Source organism: Heptranchias perlo, chromosome 5 (assembly GCF_035084215.1).
Source record: "Heptranchias perlo isolate sHepPer1 chromosome 5, sHepPer1.hap1, whole genome shotgun sequence".
NCBI lineage: Eukaryota > Metazoa > Chordata > Chondrichthyes > Hexanchiformes > Hexanchidae > Heptranchias > Heptranchias perlo.
Window position 1 is genome coordinate 50,722,177 of NC_090329.1, and position 25,617 is coordinate 50,747,793.

The 25,617-nt window shown below is 40.9% G+C and overlaps 1 protein-coding gene across 1 annotated transcript in view; it reads left to right on the top strand.

Moving 5' to 3' along the window:
- Positions 1–22,774, top strand: part of LOC137321367 (syndecan-3-like) — a 56,999-nt gene extending 34,225 nt beyond the window's left edge. The window contains exons 2-5 of the mRNA XM_067983752.1: positions 16,249–16,351; positions 17,686–18,173; positions 19,273–19,483; positions 21,129–22,774. Of these exons, the coding sequence (XP_067839853.1) occupies positions 16,249–16,351; positions 17,686–18,173; positions 19,273–19,483; positions 21,129–21,295 (969 nt within the window). The 3' untranslated portion in view covers positions 21,296–22,774. The remainder of the gene's footprint in view (positions 1–16,248; positions 16,352–17,685; positions 18,174–19,272; positions 19,484–21,128) is intronic.
- Positions 22,775–25,617: the final 2,843 nt, after the last annotated feature.

Below are 25,617 nucleotides of genomic sequence, written 5' to 3' on the forward strand. Positions count from 1 at the left end.
TGTCATTTTATTCAGAGAACAAGGCTTTTCCAACTGTGCATATGTATGTTGTTTGTTTGTGTAACATTCGTATCATATTTTTAACTTTGAAAGCAGTAGAATATCACAGTAGATCTCATTTTAAAGTCTGAGTGGCATCTTAAGGAGGCATAGATTAATGCAGTACCTGAAAGCAATTTTGAAAGGGGGTTGCTGTTCATTTACGCAACTTTGGTACCAAAAGTTTACCTTGATCTCAAGGTAGGGACAGACATTCATAAGGTAAAGTTAGAACTCGTGCATGAAAGTGATCTAAGATATGAGACCCAAAATAATCTAGGATAAAGGGTTTAAAAAGAAGGATAAAAATATAAGTTATAAAACCTGCCATCTGACTTACTCTGAGCCAAGGCCTAGGAGATCTGCTATGCTTATAATTGTCTTTGGCTTGGACTATAACCTGATAACCAAGTGCTGTGAAGTAAAGATTTTTACCAATGGGATGGAAGTTTTATTCTCTGAGCTTACGCCCATGAGGAACTGGATATGAAATTGATTTGAACCCAGGTCCCAAAAGTGAGATGATGCAGTTAAAGCACTGTGTTCTGTAATAAAGCTGTCACTGCTTTGCATATTTATTGCCAGGGGGATGGAGAGATTCATAATTTCAGCTAATTTTAGTTGTATATTAATACAACACATTTCCATTCATACAGAGAATTAGTTAAGGTTCCTATACTTCTACCAATTAGGATTTCCAGTATATCTTTTAAAAATAGCTTATTCAAGCTCCCGAATTAGTGAACAGAAATAGATGCATTTATGAAGACCTTTGTTTTTATGTTTCATTGCAAGCTTTAGTAGATGTCAGTTTCTTTGCAATTACTGAATTTTTTTTTTAGAAATTTACATTTTGACACACGGGGGGGAATTTTAACCCCCAAGAATGGGTGGGTTGGGGGTGGGTGGGAAGTTAAAATCAATGGATTTTCCAGCACAACCACGCTTCACCGCGCCCACCTCCGGGTTTAACAGAGGCGCGTTTGAATGCCTGCGTGTAACCTACTCGCCAGAGGCAGGTCCCTAATTAGTGCAGGTGAGCTGGTAGTTATCGGAGCAATTAATGTCATTATGCGACGTTAATTAGGTCTTTTAAATTGATTTTAAGAGACCTTCGAATTTAACGCCTCCAGCACAAGTTTCCCGAGGCTTATGAATCTCACCAGTGAAATGGAGGCGAGAAGGGCCAGATCCATGAGGTAAGTGCCTTTATTGCACTGCTTGTGGGCCAGGAGGAGCAGGAATTCTTCCCCGAGGCTCACCAAGCTTACATTTTAAACACCCCACGATCGGCCAACCCCTCCCCCCACGATGTTCAACTTCCCCCGTCCCCCACCCTGCGATCGCCCCCCCACAATACAAGCCTCGGAGACTCCGATCTCTCCCCAACCTTCCCCATACCAATCCTGAAGACTCTGATCTCCCCCCTGACCTCCCCCATACAAGCTCAGAAGACACCGATCTCTCCCCAGCTGCTTTCCCAGTGGCTTTTAAGGAGGGTCTTGGAGGGGAAGAGGGAAAGGGTTTAGGGAAGAAATTCAAGAGTGGGACTTGGGTGGCTGATTCCACATGTGCCAAGGGTTGAGTGAAAGGGGGCAGGGAGAGATGCACAAGGAATCTTAAGAGGAATGGAGAGTATGCGGATGAGGTTTTGTAGTGGTGGAGGAGGTTAGAGATAGGGAGAGGTGAGGCCATGGGGGGATCTATTTATTAACTAATTTAACCAATTTCAGAGGTCAGAATAGGACTAGCACTTGTAAGTGAATTGGTTTTAGTGCATCAGTTTAAACGTATGTCATGATGTGATATCAATCAGCTTCTTTGCTCTGCTGGCTACTCCATATCAGATCACTTCATACAGCACAGAAGGAGGCCATTCGACCCATCGTGCTTGTGCCGACTCTTTGAAAGAGCGATCCAATTAGTCCCACTCCCTTGCTCTTTCCCCATAGCCCTGGAAATATTTCTTTTTTTAAGTATATATCCAATACCCTTTTGAAAGTTACTATTGAATAGGCTTCCACCACCCTTTCAGACGATGCATTCCAGATCATAACAACACTGTGTTAAAAAAAATTATTCTCCTCATCTCCCCCCCCCACCCCCAGCTTTTTATGCCAATTATCTTAAATCTGTTTCCTCTGGCTACTGACCCTCCTACCGGTGGAAACAGTTACTTCCTATCTGTTATCCTTCTCTGCTCTAAGGGGAACAATCCCAGTTTTTCTCGCCTCTCCACATAACTGAAGTCTCTCATCTCTGGTACCACTTATTTATGGAGCTCTCACTGGTGACAGTTTAGATATACTGATATTGGATTTCATGATCTGTCATAAGTCTACAACTGAATTTACACCTACACTGGTATAAAATTGTAGTATTAAAGTTCATTCAGATTGTCTTGTCGAGGAGATTTCATCGATGTGACTAAAGTGGAGCTGGCTTACTAATGAAGTAACCATGCTAACAAAGGCTATTTGGTGTATATGAATGATTCTAACAGCTGAATGTTGCAAATTATTTTATTTAGCGTAAATGATTGAAGTAATCATGTTGTAACAGTTGTACTTTTGTCATTATACCCCGTAAAATACAAGAAACGACATGATAATAAAACCATTAAGAAGACATTGTTAAGGCCTGTTTGAAACCTCATGCCATACAGGACAACCTTAAACCAGCCTTGAATCACCTCTTACCTCTGAAGTCACTCGAGGATGTATCTGTCTCACCCCTACATGCTGTCGCTTGGCTACAACATCTTCAGGAGTCAGCTTCCATATCTACACTGATGGCCCTGAACTCTGTCTCTCAACCCCTACAGCATTTCTGTACCATCAGGCTGTTTGTCTGACATCCACTATTGGATGAGTCTTAACTTCCTCCAGATAAACATTGAGACAATCGAAGTAGCTGACTTTGGCCCCTTCCACTGACTCCATTCCCCTTCCTCAGCCACCGTCTCAGGCTGCATCCGTCTGTTCACAACTTAACTCAGCTCAGGGTTGAACAGGATAGTATTCAATATGTATGAATATAAATGGGTTACTAGTTGACACTACAAATACCAATACCAATGTGTGATCATTTCTTGTGTCATCATTTTCACACGTCAGCCACAACCGTTGTGGAGAGAGAGGATTTTTTGGTGGTGTACTCTCCTTCAATGATACTGACCTTGCAGTCAGAGTATTGATGCTGTATTAACCTTCCTTGAATCTTGCTAAGACATGGCTGGTCTGAATTGCCCACACCTAGACATACAGGCCCAGATATTTGCGTGGAGGTGGGGAGGGCGCAGGTGAGGCCGAAATCGGCCGAAGAACCCGACAAGGCCGGGGACATGGAGGCTCTGCTGATCGTAATGGCAGAGCCTCATTTGCATCTTGTAGGTCAGCCTCCCACCCAGGAGCCGGCCTAGTTGACAGTCTGGCCAGCGAGCGGGAGGGCTGGGGGGGGGGGGGGGGGGGGGCCACGATCGGGAGGGCTGGGGAAGTGGGCGAGGCCTACAATCGGGAGGGCTGGGGGAGAATGGGGGAGGCCTGCGATTGGGAGGGATGGTGGAGTGGGCGAGGCCTACCAACAGGTGGGCTGGTGGGAGCGGGGACGGGGAGATGCATGATCACGGGGGCGGGGGAGGCCGCCGATTGGGAGGGCTGAGGGAGGGAAGCTGGAGATCGTGGCTATGGTAGGCCGAAGTGCTTCTTTCAGGGGCCTGGAGGGAGCACTCCTGCTCCTCCTGGCCCATAAGGAATGTTAAAAGAGCTGCTTACCTTCGGGAGCCAGCAGCTCCCACCTAGGTTCAGCTGCCGGGAATCCCGAAGCTAAGGCTTCCCTCATCTTCTGTTAAATTTAAGTCGCGGCACCAATGATGACATCGGGCTGCAACTTTGGTATGGTAATTAGGCCCCCGCCTGCCTTTTGTGGGAGCCTCATCCGTGGCCTGAATTCTGCACTTGAAAATTTCTAGCGTCGGGTTGGCCAATCCTGATATTTAAAGCAATTGGTAGAAGGATTAGAGGGGAGCTGAGGAAAAATGTTTTCACCCAGAGGGTGGTGGGGGTCTGGAACTCACTACCTGAAAGGGTGGTAGAAGCAGAAACCCTCAACTCATTTTAAAAATACCTGGCTATGCACTTGAAGTGCCGTAACGTACAAGGCTACGGACCAAGTACTTGAAAGTGGGATTAGGCTGGGTGGCTCATTTTTGGCTGGCACGATGGGCCAAATAGCCTTGTGTGCCGTAAATTTTCTATGATTTTATGAACCTGAAGTTCAATGTACAGAATGACGTTAAGTTGTTTCCGAGGAAGTTTCCTTCCACATTTTAATACATGACCAATAAAATTGAAGGAGCATTAGGTTGAAATTCATTGGGTTAAACATACATATTATGGTGTATGAGCAGTAGAGTTGGCAACTTTTTAATGGAACTAAATCTGAATATAGTTGGTCAACCTGACATTTTTAAAGCAAGTATTCTAATGACTTGGATGGTAACTGGGCATGTTACAATTTTATTATTCATTGCTTTAGTTTTGGTAATGCTGCAGCCTTAAAGGAGCTGCAGTTACATTTAAATACCTTGCAAAACACTTTAAATCAATCAAATGTACTATAAAACATTGAACATTTTTACCTCACTAATGTCACCTTGAACCTATATTGTTTACTGGAAAGACAAGTTTCCAGTTCATGTTTCTTTACATACCAAACACAAGGTTCTTTTCTAATGTGACCAGTTGAATATAATCTCTTAAACCGGAACTCTGGGTTCAGCAATGGTGCAGTAAAAATTGGGGACCAAGATATAAATTTGTTTTGGATTGGATCATGTGATTTTCCAGCCAAATTTTTTCCTCCTTTTCAACCTCTCCTAGAGTTTTGCAAGTGTTGGTCACTGTCCAGTCCTGTACCTCACTGAAGTGACCATTTCTCTTTTATCCACTTGCGGTAAATTAACTGGGAGTGGGGTGGGGGGGGGGGTGTTGGGGGTTGGGGGTCGGGCCGCCTCACAGCCAAGCCTGATCCTGCCCTCACTTTAATGGCCACTGTGCACTTTCCAGCAGGGGTCACTGGACAACAATCACAGGTGGAAACACTAGCTGACTCTTTTTCATCCCCTTCCTAACCCAAGGATACTGAGGCTAATTGTAGTATCCTCACTGATGTCCTGGTTAAGATCAGCTAACTCAGCACAGCCTGTGAATCAAACCTGAAGCCTTCTGGTCTCTATGGACAACTGAATTGTCAAGAGAGTTTGGAATATTGTACTTTTTTGTGTGGTGGGGTGGGAGGGGGCAGAGTTGGGGAGGGAATAGGTGATGGTTCTAAATCCTCGCTTAACACATGTTTACCAGGATTTGAATTGGGATTTAATACGGCATTCTTTAATAATGATTCCTGGATAGCTAGTCAGATATTGCAGTTAGCAATTCTATATTGGCTTACGATTCTGGGATTTTGCTAAACTGTGAATTTGGTTCATAAGCATGTCAGTCTAGATTTTATATTTTTTTCATTCAAAACTTTTATAACATTAACTTTAGACAAATTAAAATGTTGCCTACTCTTGCTCTTGTACTTGCAGGTGAAGGTATTCAGTATCTTTTAGATTCCTGAACACCGCCAAGGTTTCTATGATGGAATAATTTGATTACCCATGAAATAAAAGCAAAGTGCTTATAATACTCAGTTGGTCAGTCAGTGCATGAAAGAGACATGTTGATGTTGTGGGTACAACATTTCATCAGTTCTGATTTGTCTACGGGAAATTACCTGCCCATCTCTCGGGCACTGACTAACCCATTGTATATTTTCTATTTTAGAGCCAGAATTTATATTTAAGGCGGTTATGATTTTCTTTTTATCTTTTATAGCTTGATTTACTTCTGCTTTAATCTGAGCTCAGTACTTATTGGGCTACTCAGTAATTTTGTCATGGTGTTGCGGAACCCCTTTTCTGCAGTATTTCTTTCACATAAATTGTGGTTCAGCAAGCATGTTGACCTGCAAATAACTGTGACTAATCTGTGAAGGTGAAGTCGTATTACTGCTTTTGTTTAAATTTTAACCAACATTTCCCATGCGTCCAGAGCATTTGTTTTTAATATTGAACTCCGCATTAGCAGAATTGAAGCAGCTTTGGGTAGGTTGATGAGAAATGGTATCCAAAAGGTGGGGGTAATTCCAACCTTTTTCCTTTGTAATAGTCTTTGTTTAGCTCTTTGTAGATTCCATCTTGCATTTCCTGCAATGTAAATTTAATTGCTAACAAAAATATCTTTTGAAATTCCACTTACCTGTCCAGTATTTTAAGGTTGCTATTTGTTATAACCACATAAGTCACTGCTCTGCTCTGGCTTGACTGCCTCAGCATTGGCTGGTACATTGAGTAGGACCGTTGGTCCTGAATTCCTGTTTCAGATTGGTAGTGTAGTATAATCTCAGCATAAATGTTTAGGAAGTGGTACAAAACACTTGTGTTAGCCCTTTTAAAGGTTTTACTGTACAAAGACATCCTGCAAATATCAATGCACTCATCAGGATCCCCTGTCCTAACTGCTGAGAAAGATACCAGAAGGAAAACCGTGCTATCTTGTGAAAAATGTTTTAGTAACAGAAATCGGATGAACTCTTGAATTCCAGTTTGAAAACCACTATTCCTCAAAAGTAAACTAACTTTGCTCTATTTGCTGCCCAACATTTTGTTTGCCAATTTAAAATATGGGCACTTCGTCACCCTCTCTGTTTCCTTGGAACCAAATGGTCCCAGGAGTAATCAACTTGGCTGACCTATGATCTCCACTGGAAATACGGTATAGTTGAACACAGTTTTGTTCTTGGGATGGTGAGGGGGGTGGGGGGGGAAGGGGGCATGACCAGGGGAAGGATATTTAGTTTGTATCCCAACCATGCATGCACTTGGGCTATTGAAAGCTGGCTGCCAAATGGGGATAGCATCAGTGTGCAGAAATAAAATATTTATCCTATCTGTATCTACCTAAAGGCAGTTGAAAGACGTTCCAATGAGAAATGTTGTAGAGCTTTGTAGAGCTTAACCTGAGTATTTCGAGATTGATTCCTGCCTCTAATAATAAAGCTATACTTGAGATACTGTCCATTTTTGGGTGCATGTCTGTTGACTGTGATTTCTGGTGAAGTGAAGAAAAAAATCTGATGGTATGGGATTTTGTGCTGCGACTCCTTGTGTATATATCCATTTGACTGGAAATCACCTTTGAAATAAATTGTCTTTTTAATGGAAGGTAGCAAGACATAAAGTTCGTGGCATGTGTAATTCTGAATTAAACTTTCTCAGCGGCTTTTGTTTTTATCCGTAATCACAGGCTGGTTCCAGAATGAGACAAAAAAGTTGATAACTGGACAGAACAATAACCCAATAAGTACTGAATATCAAAAATAAGTGAGCAATTGCTCGTCCTCCATCTTTTATTCTTTTTCTCTCTCCTTTCCCATGGGCCACTGAAAATGTTTGGGCCTACAACAGCAAGCACATCCATTACATTTTTAATGTAGCAAAATGGCCCAAGATGCTTCACAGTTTGGGATTGTACCTATGCAGGAGTAGGCAATGGATCTGGGGAGGTGACATTGTTAAAGTTGGAGGATTTTGAAAGTGGAAAGATGACATAAATGATCTTAGGATGGGAGTTTTTGTGTGGCAAGGTAGCTGAAAATTCTGCCACCAATGTAGAGCAGGGGAAAGGGGAACTGTGCAATAGGCCAGCCCTGGAACAGCCAAGAGTGTGAGCATGGATGTAGAGCTGGAGGAGATTGCAAGGGTAAGGAGGGTGAGAATGTGAAGGTTTCGAAGATGAGGACAAGGATTTTGTAGTTAATGCACTGAGGGATGGTAAGGATCGGGATGAGTGGTTTTTGTATGAGATCAGATGCGAGCTTTGGACTGATTTGGAGTTTATGTAGAAAGGATGTTGTTGCTGCCTTGCTGTAGTTACAGTCTAATTTTAACATTTGAATTGCTTTTCACATCTTGTACAAATAAATTATGAATAATTTTAGTATTGTTGTAATGAAGGCTCCGGAAGGATTTTTTAAAAATTATGTTAAAAGAATACTTCAACATGATGCCTGTACAAATACATTTTATGGTATTTTCCTGCATTCTCTATTGCTGTACTTTGGTTTTAGAGCACAAGATTCTATTTGAGATTGCATTGTGCCACCTCCTTACCAATTTCACTTGATCCTTTTTTGGTCTTCCTTGTTAGAAATGCAATTAACTTGGTCTGATGTTAAATGCTCTTAACCTTCTTCCTAATATCACGCAAGTGAATCCCTACCATGATGATATGCATGAGTAGTGTCAGCTGTCAAAGTTTGCAGGTGATATACATTGTCAGGAATAAGGGTTGCAACATTTCCAGAAATACTTCAAAGTGAAACAAATTAGTCCTCGAATAAATTGACAACTGTATGTATATTAGATCAATGACTACTGCTAGAACATTGTTCATTCAAGTCCAGAACCCAAGTATGAACCACCCAGATTCTGCTTGCTTACATTTTGTACTCACCGCCAACTAGGCAAGATTTTTTTGAAGTGAGAGGTTTTGTATCCCAAGTTCATACTGAGTGTCCTTTTTTTTTATTCGTTCATGGGATGTGGGCGTCACTGGCAGGGCCAACATTTATTGCTCATCCCTAATTGCCCTTGAGAAGGTAGTGGTGAGCCGCCTTCTTGAACTGCTGCAGTCCGTGTGGTGAAAGTTCTCCCACAGTGCTGTTGGGTAGGGAGTTCCAGGATTTTGACCCAGCAACGATGAAGGAATGGCGATATATTTCCAAGTCGGGATGGTGTCTGACTTGGAGGGGAACGTGCAGGTGGTGTTGTTCCTATGTGCCTGCTGCCCTTGTCCTTCTAGGTGGTAAAGGTTGCGGGTTTGGGAGGTGCTGTCGAAGAAGCCTTGGTGAATTGCTGCAGTGCATCCTGTAGGTGGTACACACTGCAGCCACGGTGCGCTGGTGATGAAGAGAGTGAATGTTTAGGGTGGTGGATGGGGTGCCAGTCAATTGGGCTGCTTTGTCCTGGATGGTGTCGAGCTTCTTGAATGTTGTTAGAGCTGCATTCATCCAGGCAAGTGGAGAGTATTCCATCACACTCCTGACTTGTGCCTTGTAGATGGTGGAAAGGCTTTGCAGAGTCAGGAGGTGTGTCACTCACCGCAGAATACCCAGCCTCTGACCTGCTCTTGTAGCCACTGTATTTATGTGGCTGATCCAGTTAAGTTTCTGGTCAGTGGTGACCCCCAGGCTGTTGATGGTGGGGGATTCGGCGATGGTAATGCCGTTGAATATCAAGGGGAGATGGTTAGACAGATTGTTTCTACAGATAGAATACATTAAGTTTGCTTTCTTTTTAAAGAAAAGGGATTGAAGGGATTGTATTAACTTAAGTTTACCAAAGTTCTGTGCTAGGAATTACTTTGTAAGAAAATAAATTCCTTGCCTTGCAATATTGAAATGAATAATTTGGAATTGTTTCAGGATCAACAAGTGGGTTTTTGAACTTTGGCACTGTGTATCTTGTTAAGAGCCAAACCAACATTTTGGTTTCCAAATCCATCAGTCACCATTAGATTAGCAAATCCTATAGCCAATTAGTGTGCATATTTTGACATTCAATTAAAGGTGTTGAGTCTTACCTTTTGAGAATGTCAAATTTCTATGTCAGTTCACCCCCGAGGCCAAAACATTAGTTTTACAGTGGAGCTCATTCTGGGATTTAAAGGGATGATTCCGCGCTCCCAGTAGAGATTTCACAGTCGCAGGGATTGTGACTTTGAGATAGTGCTACAACATTGTGGCCTTAATTTTCTGAACTTTTACGTCCTACGAACGTAGTTACCTGTTGGAAGCATGGGATTGTGGAACCACTCTTTTGGATTTTAAATTGAGAGGTGAAATGATTTTACAGGAGTAAAATCTTTCCTTCAAAAGGGAGAGGTCGAAAATGGGGTATGTATTTCTGAATGGAGTACCTCATTTTACTAACTTTCAAGCTCGACCTTCTACTTACTTCACTTCACCTTTTTCAAATGTATTTCCTGCCTCCCCAACTCCATTTTTCCTAACCTCGATCAAGGTATGATTTAATCTTTAGTCTGAAGTCCATTGCCACTCCTTGCTTGGCACAATTAATTTACCATTCAAATGTATTGTTAGTGTTTGCAGAAGGATAGAATGTTTGGAGTACAAAGTTTATTTATTGTTATATTGTATAAAATACATTAACCCAAACAGTCTCTTATTTGTAGAGGATTGCGTTCTTACTAGGGCCATACAATTTCAGATTTCAAGACTGCTTTTTGTTTCACAATTTTGAATTCTGGGGGTCTATGTTGAGTCTCTGAAGAAACAACACCACTAAAAAAAAGATCATCTGGTCATTTAATTCATTGCTGTTTGTGGGATCTTGCTGTGCTCAAATTGGCTGCTGGTTTCCTACATTGCAACAGTGACTACACTTCAAAAGTATTTCATTGGCTGTGAAACACTTTGGGATGTCCTGAGATCATGAACAGTGCTATATAAATGCAAGTTCTTTCCTTCTATAATCTGAGATGGGTAGTTCACTGAGCTCAGAAGCAAAATACTGCTGATGCTGGAAATCTGAAATAAAAAGAGAAAATGCTGGAAATACTCAGCAAGTTAGGCAGCATCTGTGGAGAAAGAAACAAAGTTAACGTTTCAGGTCAATGACCTTTTGTCAGAGTTCTGACTTGCTGAGTTTACTGAGCTTGTGTTTTAATAACCTGAATGCATTTAGAAACACGGGTATGGTAGCATAGTGGTTATGTTACTGGACTAGTAATCTGGAGTTATGAGTTCAAATCCTACCATGGTAGCTGGGGAATTTAAATTCAATTAATTAAATAAAATCAGGAATTAAAAAAAGCTTGCATTAGTAATGGTGGCCATAAAACTACCGGATTGTTGTAAGGAAACCTGCTATCCTTACCTGGTCTGGCCTATATGTGACTCCAGACCCACAGCAATGTGGTTGATTCTTAATTGCCCTCTGAAATGGCCTGGCAAGCCACTTTAGTTGTAAAAAGTCATAATAAGAATAAAACCAGCCAAACCACTAGGCACTGGACACAACAACGGCAAACCAAGCCCAGTCGACACTGCAAAGTCCTCTTCACTAGTATCTGGGGATTTGTGCCAAAAGTGGGAGAGCTGTCCCACAGACTAGTCAAGCAACAGCCTGACATAGCCATATTCACAGAATCATACCTTTCAGCCGATATCCCCACCATCACAGAAGCCAGTCTTCAGCCAATTCCATTCACTCCACAAGAAGCAGCTGAGTGCGCTGGATACAGCAAAGGCTATGGGCCCTGACAACATCCCGGCTGTAGTGCTGAAGACTTGTGCTCCAGAACTAGCCGCGCCTCTAGCCAAGCTGTTCCAGTACAGCTACAACACTGGCATCTACCCGACAATATGGAAAATTGCCCAGGTAAGTCCTGTCTACAAAAAGCAGGACCAATCCGGCCAATTACCACCTCATCAGCAAAGTGATGGAAGGTGTCGTCACCTTTTCAAGCGGCGCTTACTCACCAATAATCTGCCCAGTTTGGGTTCCGCCAGGACCACTCGGCTCCAGACCTCATTACAGCCTTGGTCCAAACATGGGCAAAAAGAGCTGAATTCTAGAGGTGAGGTGAGAGTGACTGCCCTTGACATCAAGGCAGCATTTGACCGAGTGTGGCACCAAGGAGCCCCAGTAAAATTGAAGTCAATGGGAATCGGGGAGAAAACTCTCCAGTGACTGGAGTCATACCTAGCACAAAGGAAGATGGTAGTGGTTGTTGGAGGCCAATCATCTCAGCACCAGGACATTGCTGCAGGAGTTCCTCAGGGCAGACCTAGGCCCAATCTTCTTCAGCTGCTTCATCAATGACCTTCCCTCCATCATAAGGTCAGAAATGGGGATGTTTGCTGATGATTGCACAGTGTTCAGTTCCATTCGCAACCCCTCAGATAATGAAGCAGTCCGTGCCCACATGTAGCAAGATCTGGACAACATCCAGGCTTGGGCTGATAAGTGACAAGTAACATTTGTACCAGACAAGTGCCAGGCAATGACCATCTCCAACAAGAGAGAGTCTAACCACCTCCCCTTGACATTCAACAGCATTACCATTGCCGAATCCCCCACCATCAACATCTTCGGGGTCACCATTGACCAGAAACTTAACTGGACCAGCCATATAAATACTGTGGCTACAAAAGCAGGTCAGAGGTTGGGTATTACTGTGGCGAGTGACTCACCTCCTGACTCCCCAAAGCCTTTCCACCATCTACAAGGCACAAGTCAGGAGTGTGATGGAATACTCTCCACTTGCCTGGATGAGTGCAGCTCCAACAACACTCAAGAAGCTCGATACCATCCAGGACAAAGCAGTCTGCTTGATTGGCACTCCCTTCACCACCGGTGCACTGTGGCTGCAGTGTGTACCATCCACAGGATGCACTGCAGCAACTCGCCAAGGCTTCCTCGACAGCACCTCCCAAACCCGCGACCTCTACTACCTAGAAGGACAAGAGCAGCAGGCACATGGGAACAACACCATCTGCACGTTCCCCTCCAAGTCAGACACCATCCCGACTTGGAAATATATCGCCGTTCCTTCATCGTCGCAGGGTCAAAATCCTGGAACTCCCTTCCTAACAACACAGTGGGAGAACCTTCACCACACGGACTGCAGCGGTTCAAGAAGGCGGCTCATCACCACCTTCTCAAGGGCAATTAGGGATGGGCAATAAATGCTGGCCTTGCCAGCGATGCCCACATCCCATGAATGAATAAAAAAAAACTGAGGTGGTTTTTTTTCTACTGCACTCATTGGTAGTTTTAACTCCTGCACCAAAACACAAAATCAGTTTCAAAGCATTTAGGCACTTTAAGTTCAGCATTGCCACTGACTAAACCTTGCCTGGTGTTGATCTGTAATGTTTTGTCTTCCAAATTCAATATCTATACGCAAGAAGTCCTTAACTTTTGGTGCTCCCAAGTTACTAATGGTGCTTTACAATTCTACAGTTTACCTGATGTCCATAAGTGGAAAAGACTGTTTCTCTCAATAACTGTATGTTGGGTGCAACACCTGTTCTGTGCATTCATTGGCAAGTGCAGTGCAAAACACAGATGTGGCCATGAGGTGATATTAAAATGCTTCAAAGTCCATGTTAACGTGTGTGTAACTTGATTTGCATTTACGAGATAACAATGCTTTTAAAGCCATTTTGGTTAATACTTAGCAATGATAAAATCCAAACATTTGATCACTTGGTTTAAAAAAAAATCTGTTCTGCTCTGTATCTTCACATCTGCTGTTTTCATGACTTCAGATGAAAGTAAATTAGTTGGTGTTTCAGGAATTATATCTGCTGCTCATGGATTGACTTAATGGAGATATGTACAATCTGTTATAGAACGGGGCTTTGCAGACTAGAAAGCTGCCCGGTTCACTCCCTGGGCTGTGCTGGGATGATTGCGGTACCTCTAGACAATGGTGCACCACAGATGCTTGGCATTTAATTTAACAGAAAGATTGGGCAGGAGTAATGCAGTTTGAGGATTTCAACATTTTTCAGTGAGTACCTTCATAAAACATTTCATTGCACAATGATGAATTGCCCAAATTCAATCCTTTTTTTAAATATAATGGTATCATCCTCCAGAGAGTTGTGGATGCTGAGCCATTGAGCATATTCAAGGCTGAGTAAGATAGATTTTTGGACTCTAGGGGAATCAATGGATATGGGGATCGGGCGGGAAAGTGGAGTTGAGGTCGAAGATCAGCCATGATCTGATTGAATGGCAGAGCAGGTTCGAGGGGCCGTATTGCCTACTCCTGCTCCTATTTCTTATATTCTTATCCTCTGTAAGACACCCAAGAAATGTACTTAATTTTAAATAAGAGTGCAAAAAGTGAATTTGCAGTTTTGCTGCATGATATCCTGACACAGTTTTGGATATGGTCTAGGTGAGAAGAGGACAGTCAATTCCCTATCCCTGCTATTAAGTGACAGAGTGTTTATTGAACTATATGCAGCCAGTGACAGAGTGTCTATTGGCACCATTGTGTCAGCCAGTGAATTGCACTGTGACAGCCAATGAGTTGGAGGCGGGACGGGACTTATGGCAGGACTTGCAGCAAACCTGCAGTGAGTGGAGGATAGTTACATATAAATTATGTGCATAATATCAATCCCAGTTAGTTACAGCAGTGCGGTCTCCAAGCATGATTGACAGGGGAATTACCCAATCATCTCCATTCTGGCTGGGAATAGTGGTGTCACTATATACAGCCGCCATTAAGTGGGAATCCTGCAGGATATGATCAGGTTACTAGTTGCAGCCAATAGCAAAAATTACAGCACTTCAACAATGCATCAAGAAGTATCCCAGCTGCCCCAGTGCACAGGTGTAGAAAGGTATGATGATCTCTACCTCATTGAGGGGTAAAATCAATTCCTCAACAAAAGACTCATTTCTTTTCCCCGCCACCCCATGCATGGAAGTACCCAAGACAGGACATGTCAAAAAGCTGAGTCAACCTCCTTCCTCTGAGATCAGGATCTCTCTGGCTCTTGGCTTCCACCTCACTAGCTACCACATCTACCAGATCATCTTTTTCTATCCATAATATTATCCTTGCACCAAATGTCATCTTTTCTCTCTTGACTCCCACCTCCCCCCCCCCCCCCCCTTGTCTTCCGGAGGGAATTTTACTTCTACTTAATACTCTTGTTAACTCTTCTATTGCCTTTTGGCTGCTGCTCCCAAGGCACTTTCTAATTACTCTAAACGGTTTCAAAATGTGTCCATTCCCATCTCTCTGCACCACCCCCCCCCCCCAACCCCCGCCACCCCACGCATTTTAAATCTATTTAAAACCTATTAAATCACTTGTTGTCTTTATGTGAAAGTAAATTTGCATACCTTTTTCCAGCAATAGTTCTGCCTTGACCTCTTGTCATATACATGGGCTGTCCTCCGTAACGACTTCATGTCTGAATAAGTGCCTTGCCTATATTAACCTTTTTCAAATATTGACTGTCGTGATAGTCTGTATATCCAGTACCTTCTGTTATTTCATAAGATAGTGTCTTACAAAACACTTTTCTATATAGAGGAATACTGAAGTAATATTAAAATAAAAAAGGCTCGTGTGGAACATTAGCATCGGCGTGGACCTGTTGGGCCGAATGGCCTGTTTCTGTGCTGTACATTCTATGTAATTAAAATGTTTTTGATTTCTGCTACATGCTGTAACAGAAAAGTATCTTGTGCATTGTGTCAATGTGCTGTTATAATGAGAGTTTTCGTATGTCCTTTATGGGAATGCCTTTCATTGTCTCTTTGGCTCACTTTCTTCCAGCCTCCCCCTTCTTTTCTCCCCCTAACACCCCCAAGAAAGCTTTGGGAATTCTCCACATAGGGAACAATGGCCATAAGTCATAGTCTTTTAGTTCCAGTACAGTATCAAGGCTGTCAATATTCTTTTAACAAAGCAATTTGATTCAGATTAGCGCAAAGGAATACTGCAGGGCTGAGAGTGATCGGCCAATGTAACTGCTTGTGAATTTCGGAGGCGGAAGGGAAAATCATTCAGTAAACAGGAAGAATCTAGTTTTGAAGTGAAACCACATATATTGCATGCCCAGTCAGTATGATTTTAATTAGCAGTACATCGTCTGAAATGGTTTATTTAATGTCTGCAGCTGAACTGTGGTAAGTACTGTGGAACAGATTAGCCTATTGTACTTCATTTAGGATTGTTCTCATGCAAAACCTCAAAGGGGATTTAATCATTTCAAGTCCCTTATCTCACGAGAATGGAGAGGATATTGGTATTTTCTGTAGCAAACCAATCTTTGTGATTTTTTTTGTAGTTCAAAAATTCATAAAACTTGTTTTCCCATTGATGTATAATGCTTTAATAGTGTGAAAAATGATGCAAAACCAGATTGTTTGGCCAAATGCTCCTTTGTTGCATTCTTCATCTACTTTACTCTGAGATGGTAGCCCAAAATCCAAGCCTGAGTGTATTCAGTAACATGAGGCAAACTGTAAAACTAGTGTTCAAACGAGAAATGAAACATTACATTCCTTTTCTAGCCAGAATACTAATTTTCTCTTGTTTGAAATAGGCCATTACTCCATCAAAGGCACCTGGCTTGATTTCCGATGAACTGGATGGGTCTGGCATAGATTCTGAAGACGATGACTTTTATTCTGGTTCCGGTTCTGGTGGTGAGTGTCTGATCTTTCTTTAGTGTCCAATATTGATTCTAGATATTTGAATTTAAATTCTAAATTCAGATGCAAATAAAATTCAACCACAGTCAAAGGTGGCGTAATATGTTAAAAGCTCACATTTATAGCCCCCTCACATTTCTTTCCCCCCTCCCCCTAAAACAAAAGTTTCTGTGCTGTTGGGGCGTAGATGCTGCCGCAAGGAAGGAGGGAAAATTGAGTGCTGTCTGACTGGCTGCATTACATTGTTGGTGTATTATGAGTGGGTCACCAGCATATTGTGTAAGCCAAGAAAACTGGGTTGTATTGAGACTTTCTCTAAGGGGCAGGAAAGGGAAAAAGCAGAAAACAAATGATTTACAAAAAAGATTTTCTAGCTTGTTGTGGCAATTTTTCATTCTGTGACCTTAACTAATACTTTCTATGACAGAACATGTCCCTCTTTCTCTCCCTTCTCTCCCCCTTCCACCCTCTCTCAATTAAAATGTATAGAGAAGGAGTTTTTATGCCCAACTGAGGAACAACATTCAGTACCAGAGGTGAAGCTTAGCCTGCATGTTTTTTTCAGGCCTAGGCCTAAGCTTTGATTTTTCTACTTGACAGGTACACCCTGGAGCAAGGATACCATCATTGGTCTAATGGATATATGTTGTCAGATGTGTGTAGAGTTTCTATTGTCATCTTCTGTGGATTATAACCAAGATTATATGTAAAAAAAAATCACATACTTGCATAACATTTATGCCAAATAGATGCTGATTAGTGCTCTAGGCATCTGAAAGGTTCCTGTTCGCAAAGTCTCACTAGATATCGTTCTAGGTGCAGATAAAAATACAAGTACTAAACCCAAAGAGGAGTCTAAACACCTGGAAGCATAGGACTTCTTACCAGGCACCCTGGCTGAAGTTTGTTCATGAATGATCCACCCAAATTGATCTGGCTGCAACTCAGGTTCTGACTATGGTGGAGTCTTGTGGTGGCAGAATCCATCATAGAAAGTTAGTGTTCATTCTACTCAGCCATGACAACTTCTACAGTCACTATGTGATAGGGTTACTGTAAAGGGCTGATTCTTGGAATTTGCGCTGCTGGTAGAACAAAAGTTTATCTACATCATAGTTGGCAAGATTTCCTGACTTGGTCAGGGCACCAAGTTCTCATTGTCCCAGTTGGTTTTCCCCTATAGGATGATGGCAATATCTTATCTGTAGAAGCTGAAGTGCTTTCAAAGAATAATGAAGACTGTAATCTAATATTGCACTAATCAGTTTTAGAATGTTGCATCGCAAGTAGATATTAGTCTAACTGTATTTGTTTTTTATTTGCTTTAGACGGCTTTTGGCTGAAGAATAGCTATTCCAATACAGAGCATACAACAGTGTATAGTACGCTTCCTTCAACAGCTTCAAGTAATCTGTATTCATCAAGCCAAGTAACCATGACTGAGATTGCAAGTGAAGTGATCGCAGAAACAGATGTGAATGCAGTATCAGTGCAACCTAATTTGGCAGTTGTAAATACCACTGTTGAAACCATAGTGACCAGCTCCATGTCTTCCACTAGCGTTTCAAAAGACATTGGTGTTGTCCTTGATTCTGAAACCAAGACTGATAATTTTCTGGCCCGTGCCGTTGGACCCAAACGTAATTCTTCAGCTGTTGCAGTTACTCAAGTCATCGATGCTAGCCGTAATGTGCGTACCACAATCCCTGATCATGCAGTTGCTGTTATCAATAATGCATCCTTAGCTGTACCAAGGGTGGCTGCAGCAAGTGAAATGACAGCCATGGTGGTTCAAAAAGTTGATCCAACTGAACAGGTGAGTTTAAAAAAAAATTGAAGTATAACATTTTTACTGTGGAGATGTTTGCTCAAATCAAGCATAATGTTCAGGCTTAACTTTGTTAAAGTAGCAGATAAAAAAAATTAACATGAACATTCACATGTTAATCTTCACACAATGGAATTTCAAGGCCAATAATGTTAAAAATTAAACCTTGGCCTCTCAGAGGCTTTAATCGATTTGTCTTAAATTCCTTTAAAATAGCAGACAATGATTGAATTTTTAACATGAAAACATTAATGTACATCTGCTAATCTTCACAGTGTACTTTTAGAGTCATTGATGAATCAAACATAGTTGTATCAGAAGGATGAAACTTCTAGGTAAAGGGTCCTAACAACTTTTTGACTTGAAAGGTAAAATGTGAAATGATTTTACTTTACAATTTCCCCTCTCCCCACAAGATGCTGAATCGAGTGCTAGCAGACCTCTTTCATCTTGATCATTCCTCGATCATTCCTCGATCAATCTTCATGTGTGAGCCTAGATAGCAAGTCTTAGCAGGTAGTTCAGGGTATCAGCACTATGACTGATCCTGGCCACAAATGTATTCTCAAGCGGGTGTCAATCAAGAGCATAAATCCTGTTTTTTTTTTCCCCCACCTCTTTCCTCCCCTACCCACTGAGATCAGGCCAGGTATCATTCCTGACATCTTCCAGGTCTGCATAGCTCAGTGTCACAATGGGCAGTACATTTATCCACAGTGTCATCTTTTTAAGTTGAGAGTTGTAGAGTGAAATCCAATTTTGGTCTACAAACACTCATTTTAAATATATTAGCTTTAATATTTGGGCAAAAGGGATACTTTTTTTTAATGATGCAGGAGTGTTGGGACTCCAAGCTCATACACTGAAACATGGCACTGTCCAGCTTCAAAAATGGCAGCTCAGATCAAGAAGCCAGCCTTCCTAAGATAAACATTTTTTGAGTAAATATGAATAAATGTTTGTAAATACTAAAAGGCCATTGTGGGACATTTATGTTGAAGTATTTTTGCACTGTGTACAATGACTTGAGTTGAACAAAACTTTGATCATAACCAGGTTCCTAAGTAATGTTGACTGGTTCATTTAGGATACCGAGATGGTGACTATAGGTGTGATGCAAACGGACACTGCAGCCAATATAGATGATCTTTTCTTCAGTGATGTATTAGAAAGCAGAACTGTTCAGATTCAAAATCACATTGCAGATTCAAGAGGTTCAGTTCAACCACCAAAGGATAGCTACTCTCATGACTTCAGTTCATCTGGGAGTTTTCTGGAAAGACGTGAATTATTGGCAGGTATGCATACTACGTTTTGTACAGCCACTATTTTTCATTTTATGCTGCACAAATGCAGAAACTGCTGCAAATACACATCAGAACCATTAACATATGTAGAGAGAAAAGATGGTTTTGCATTTTCAGGTGTAAACCCTTGATCAGGACAGTTCTGTTGAAGGGTCTACACTCCAAACATTAACCTATTCTCCTTACAGATGCTGACATGACTACTGTGTATTTCTGGCATTTGTGTGTTTTTTTTAAATCTCTTGCTTTAAAAATACACCTGAACGACACTTAGCATGCCTAACATTTCTAAATAATACAAATATTAATTTATCAATGATTTGCACTAAAGAGTTTCTTATAAAGATTAAAGTAAATAAGTCATTATCCAGTCCATCTGGAAAGGAGTGGTAATACTGAAGTTCTGGTATGTATCATTATTTTAGATTTGAACAACTGGCATCAATATATATTAAGGCAACTTGATTTAATTAATTGCAATTGAAGTAGCATTTTGGCAAAATGAAAGGTCTAGTAAAAAGCATAATTTGGAATTTTCCTCTAGAATTTAGTGCTGGTTTTAGCTTTTGCAAGATATGAACTGGCCCATGACAAGGTCATTGGAAGGTCTTGTAGGCTTAATTTTACAGTTGAATACGGATTCAACTGAATAAGAAAGCTGTTTAGATTTAATCTACATCTTGCTTTCCCTCATCAATTGAATATTTGCTGTTCTGCTATTGTACATATAAATGACAAATTGTATGATGTTTTGTGTGATTATCACAACAGGACAATTGAACAGAATTCTAATTCACTTGAATTGACAAATGAATAGGTAAATAAATGAGTAAAATGCGACAACTGATGTCACACTTCAAAATTTCCCCATTTTCATTTCCACCAGTCTGTGCATAATTTGTGAGAACTGTTTGCATAAACGTTTCAGATATGACAGAGAAGAAAATTACTCCCCTAGGTTCATGGGTCATAAATATCTGCAAAAACGTTCAACCAGTGCACTATATTTTACAGCCTCAAATGCTAATGGTTTAGGTGGCCCTTTTAAGTGGTAGGTCAAATAGGGAGAGGTGCAGGCTGGAAGATCAAGTAGGGAGAGAATCTGAGAAAGCCCTTGTGTAATTCCTAGGAAACAAAACTGATGCCTCTTGTCCTTCGTAGAAAATTGAGACCCTAAAAGAGATGTAAATATGGAAATATTTAAGGGGGAAAAATGATTTGACATATGCTCCTTTTTATCTTTCTTTGCTATTCCAAATGGGCTGTCCAATTACACTGAGAGCAACAGTCCTGTTTGCAAACCCTTCCAAACTCTCTAATCCTAGCTCCAAACGATAAATTGTTTGTGTGATCATTGCTTTTCTGCTTTCTTCCTCAAAAACCAAATTCTGAGAACCAGTAGAACAGCAAACACTGGGGATTACGACTGATAGATCTGATAGATACTTTGCATGCACTGAAATATATGTATTATGGTTGAAACTTAGTCTCATTGTGTTTCTTTTTTGGGGGAAAAAAATGTGACTTTACATGTTCTGAGGAGATTAAAATTTGGAACATTTTTCATCCTTACAGAAACCACTAGGATATGATTATTAATGTTCTTTAAGACATTTGATTTTGTTCTATGTTTTAGCTACTGTTGCTGGAGGATTTGTGGGTCTCGTGCTTGCTGTTCTGCTAGTCGTGGTGCTGGTGTATCGAATGAAGAAGAAGGATGAAGGAAGCTATACATTGGATGAATCTAAGCAGCCAAATGGAGGCTACCAAAAACCACAAAAACAAGAGGAGTTCTACGCGTAAATGTGTTTTAAAAAGATCTGTATCTGCAAAGTGAACAAGTTTTTTTTTCTTTTTCTTGCCTGGGTTAGAGAGTGAGTCAGAAAAATGCCAGTCTAACCTCTATCTCCATGATAATTGTATTTTTGACAGTTCTGAGACAGGCAGAGGTAACTTGTTTGTGTAATGGGATATCTGCCATTTGGCTTCATGGGTGAGGAGACCTGGTTAAATTTTCACTTCAATTTTTATATTCTAGAGGATAACTGCCTTCTGAAATGGTGGGGTAAAATAGTTAGGCTCTTCTTTAAAACCAAAAAACCCAGATGGGAAAGCACAATACAATATCGTAAAGCCACAAACTGCCTACATCTATAAATTTCTATATTGTAAAAATATTAACCAAATGGAAGGGATAAAAGGAGAGTTGGATACTTTGTACTATTGTGATTTAAAATTGTATGAAAGTTGATGTGTACCTATTAATATAGGTTTACATTAGAGATTCCCTTTGTGCTTGGCTACACTATTTTTATTTTTGAGTTGAACTATGGAGAACATTGAAAAAAATACATTCCAATTTTTTTAAAAAGCAGATTTACTAAGTTTAATCATTCCTTCAGTTTTACGGCAATTGAAGGATTATTTGGTAAAATTATGTCCTAGCTAAATAGTTTTATTGATCGAAGTGGGACGGCAGCAGTAGTTGCATGCTGTTTCATGAGTTAAATATATTTTTGGTCCTTGGGCTTTCAGCCTCTTTCCTGTAGTTACTATGCCTTCGTACTGTAACCAATCATTGAACCACCTGATCTATTCCTTTAGGGAGCTGGACCTCTGAGTTTGTATAAGATTAAATAAAGTTCATTGTTCCCCCCCCCCTCACCCACCCTTTTTTTGCACAGACAAATGTTTTTGTTTTTCTTGACCTTCAGTTATGTTGGTGATCTAACTTAACCAAATAAAATTGATCTTTTTCAGATATACCTCTGTTTGCTTACTGCAACTATATCATAATTTCTCAATCTAACATCATAGCCACTATCTGAAATGTTTGTATTGAGACTTTGAAAGCTCCACAAATGAAATGGAGTAATTTATTGAATGTGACCTGTGTAGTCCAAGTAAAAAGTCTTGCACCTTTCTGTATAAATGCATTGTGTAAAATCTGAATTTAGACATGATCCAGCATTTGTTGGTGTGATTTATTTTTCAACTGTCCGCACTGTTCCTAAAAACTTTCATAAGCATACTGCATTCTTGATTTGTAATTTTTTAAATCTCAGAACGTTTTGAAGCTGTTATGGATTTGTAAACAAATAGCTATATAAAGTAAACAATTGTGTGTGCCACTTGCTGTCTTTGAATTAGTGCCATTTTCAAATGTTGATTGAATAGAAGTCTTTAAAGTTGAGTTGTAATCACAGCTTAACGTCTCTGCTGGTTAAGATCTGCATTCAACATATTTTCTAAGGTTAACAAAGATTAAAACAAATATAATTATTTTTGTATGATAGAACTAGTCGTTAATTTGTGTATAGAACCATTTATGACTAGCAAAAAGTCTACGTATCAAAAGATTTGGTTAAACAGGGTGTTTGTGACTTGGTGACTATTTACGTGAATGTTAAACTTTGTCCTGAGCTTTCATTAATGCTTTCTATTTATTATCTGTGCTATTTCTATATACATCAAGCAATAAAAGAACACTGGCACACTAATCATTGTCCATACTTTACAAATGTGGTAGAATCCATTTAACGAGCTCTGAAATTCAAATATTTGGGAGCTTGTGTGGGGTTAAGTACTTAGATTGCAGGATTTTGAATTACCCCCCTCAATTCTGCTACAGGTGCAGGTCATTCATGTTTGCTACAGTGTCTCTCTGTAGACTTTCCCTGTTAACGTGGCCCAGGATTTACTCCCATTAATTGCATAGGCTTTCTGTATTTTATGAAGAATTGAGGGAGGAGATGTCTTTAGAGGAGCTTCACATTTTTAAGGATAGCTCCAATGGAGGCAGTTAATTGGATTTTTTCCAATTAACAGCATGGCTAGTATCTGGAAGTAATATCTGATCTAGGTAGTGAAATAAATTGTGTTATATGATATGGAATATGTACATCAATTGCTGGAAGGATAGGATCTGGTCTCTGAGGAGCAACTTGCCCATCTTGGTAGTGCCTTGGGATGTTTTGCTACATTAAAGGTGCTATATAAATGCAAGTTATTTTTGTTGTAATGCCTTGCTTGTGAGAGGCTCTGAACATACATATAGCAAGTGGAGGCTACCCTTGTACCATAACGGGGAGAGGGCTGACTGAACAATTTCACTTTCAGCTTGAAGCAGGCCTCCCTCCAAACTGCTATTGTTAGCAACGCCATGGAGTGTTTCCAGTTCCCCAATGATCTCTGGTATTTTGTGAAGAGATACGTGTATAGAGGGGCTGGGAGGGTGCAGCTTGTTACATGCCTAGTTAGAAGTAGTAGGGAAGCCTTGTTCTAGACATTGATTCCCAGGCTTACTAAGTGATCTCTAATCATGGTGTATCAATCACTGGACAATATGTTAGATGGTCATCACATTCTACTGTCTCTTCCAAAAGGTGGAAAATAACACATCAGACCAATACATGTGGGTTAACATTACTTGGCCAGATTTATTTACTGGATAATTACATAGAATTAAGACACAGCAAGATACTTAAAACAAAAACAGAACCATTCAACAAGGAGTTCATATGCCTCTTGTACAATTTGTTTCTCATAATCTGATGAGCAACAGAACTTTTAAATGAAGCAATAGAACTTTTGGATTTGTCTCTTTTTGAAGACCTTCATGATATAATGCAGAACACTGGGAAAACAAATTCCAATTCACCCTCAGAACTAATTCTTAGCCAATAGATCTGTGATTTATACCATGGACCATTTTTCATGCCCTTGCTCTTTCTTTTCAGTAAACAAACTTTAGATATGTAGTGAAGCGTTAATATCGTAGACATTGTTGCTTCCACCATATATTTCCCCTAATGGCTCAGATTGAGAGATTAGAATAATCTATTACACTTTTTTTTTGTGGATCCATATAAACATTTCAAATAAATTGTTCCAATTCCCAAGCAACTTTTGACTTTAGTTTCTCAACAAAGCCATTAAAACAACAAAAACTCAATTTTAAGACAGATGTTTCCAACTGAATACGATAATCAGGTCAAGCTGCATGTAGTGAGTTGTATATTTTGGTTACTACATACCAACTCTACCATGGAAGAGTGGGATCCTTTTACAGAACTCCCAGAGACACTTGGTTGAAGCTAGACCTTAGATTTATCCTAGCACAAAAAGACATCTCCCTGTTTGTCATAGGTTTATCAAAATCTCAACTGATGTGAATGGGCAACATCTAGAGGAAGTCGGGGAGCACATTCCTCTTTATGGTGGTGGGCTTTATAAAATGAGTGGGCTATTTCATCTGTTGAAGAATTGAGGAAGGGGAAGTGAGGGCTTTTGATGTCGGGATTTAGTGCCATTATGCCTAAGCATTTAAAGCTTGTTTTGGTCTAATGCAAAGAGATAAGTTCATGTATTATTTATTTTGGAATGCACTGGGCAATGGTCATGTCCTTCATTTTGGAACAGTTGAACTTTTAGCACAAAAGCCATTCAGATCTTTTGATGGATTTGGTAAATGCTAGGAGGGGTGGTGGTGAAAATGGTGACATAAAGCAAAATGTCATCTACTTAGAGGGATATTCTGTGCACCATTCTGCCTGGATTTATTTTCATGATTGCAGTAAATGATACCATGATCCACAAGGGCACAAAGAAAATCCCTACGTATCCTTTAGTATCGGGTGAATCCGGGTGATGTGTAACCAGTAGAGTTTGCTAAAAAGGAAGAGTGAGACGAGAGGATTTTCATCCATTTGGTAACTAACAAAGGAAATGGGCCCGATTTTACCAGGGCTGCGGGTTCTCGGCGGGTGGTCACGCGCCCGGTGAAATTAGTGGGTTTCCCGCGCGATCGTAGCAGGCAACCCACTAATTGGATTCACTTACCTGCTCCTCCGGGTTCCCCGCTGTTGATCTGCGCGTCGGGCGGGCTGCGCATGCGCAGTACGATCTGTCAGCTGGAGGCGCTCTATTTAAAGGGGCAGTCCTCCACTGACAGATGCTGCAACCAATAGTAAAGATGACTGCATGGAGCAGCCCAGGGGGAAGGCTGCTCCCAGTCTAATGATGCCTCACCCCAGGTATCAATACATGGGGTGAGGAGGAGTGCGAGGACAGAGATCTTCCACCCGGCGGGCGGGAGGAAGCGGCCCGCCTCTGCCACCAGGAAG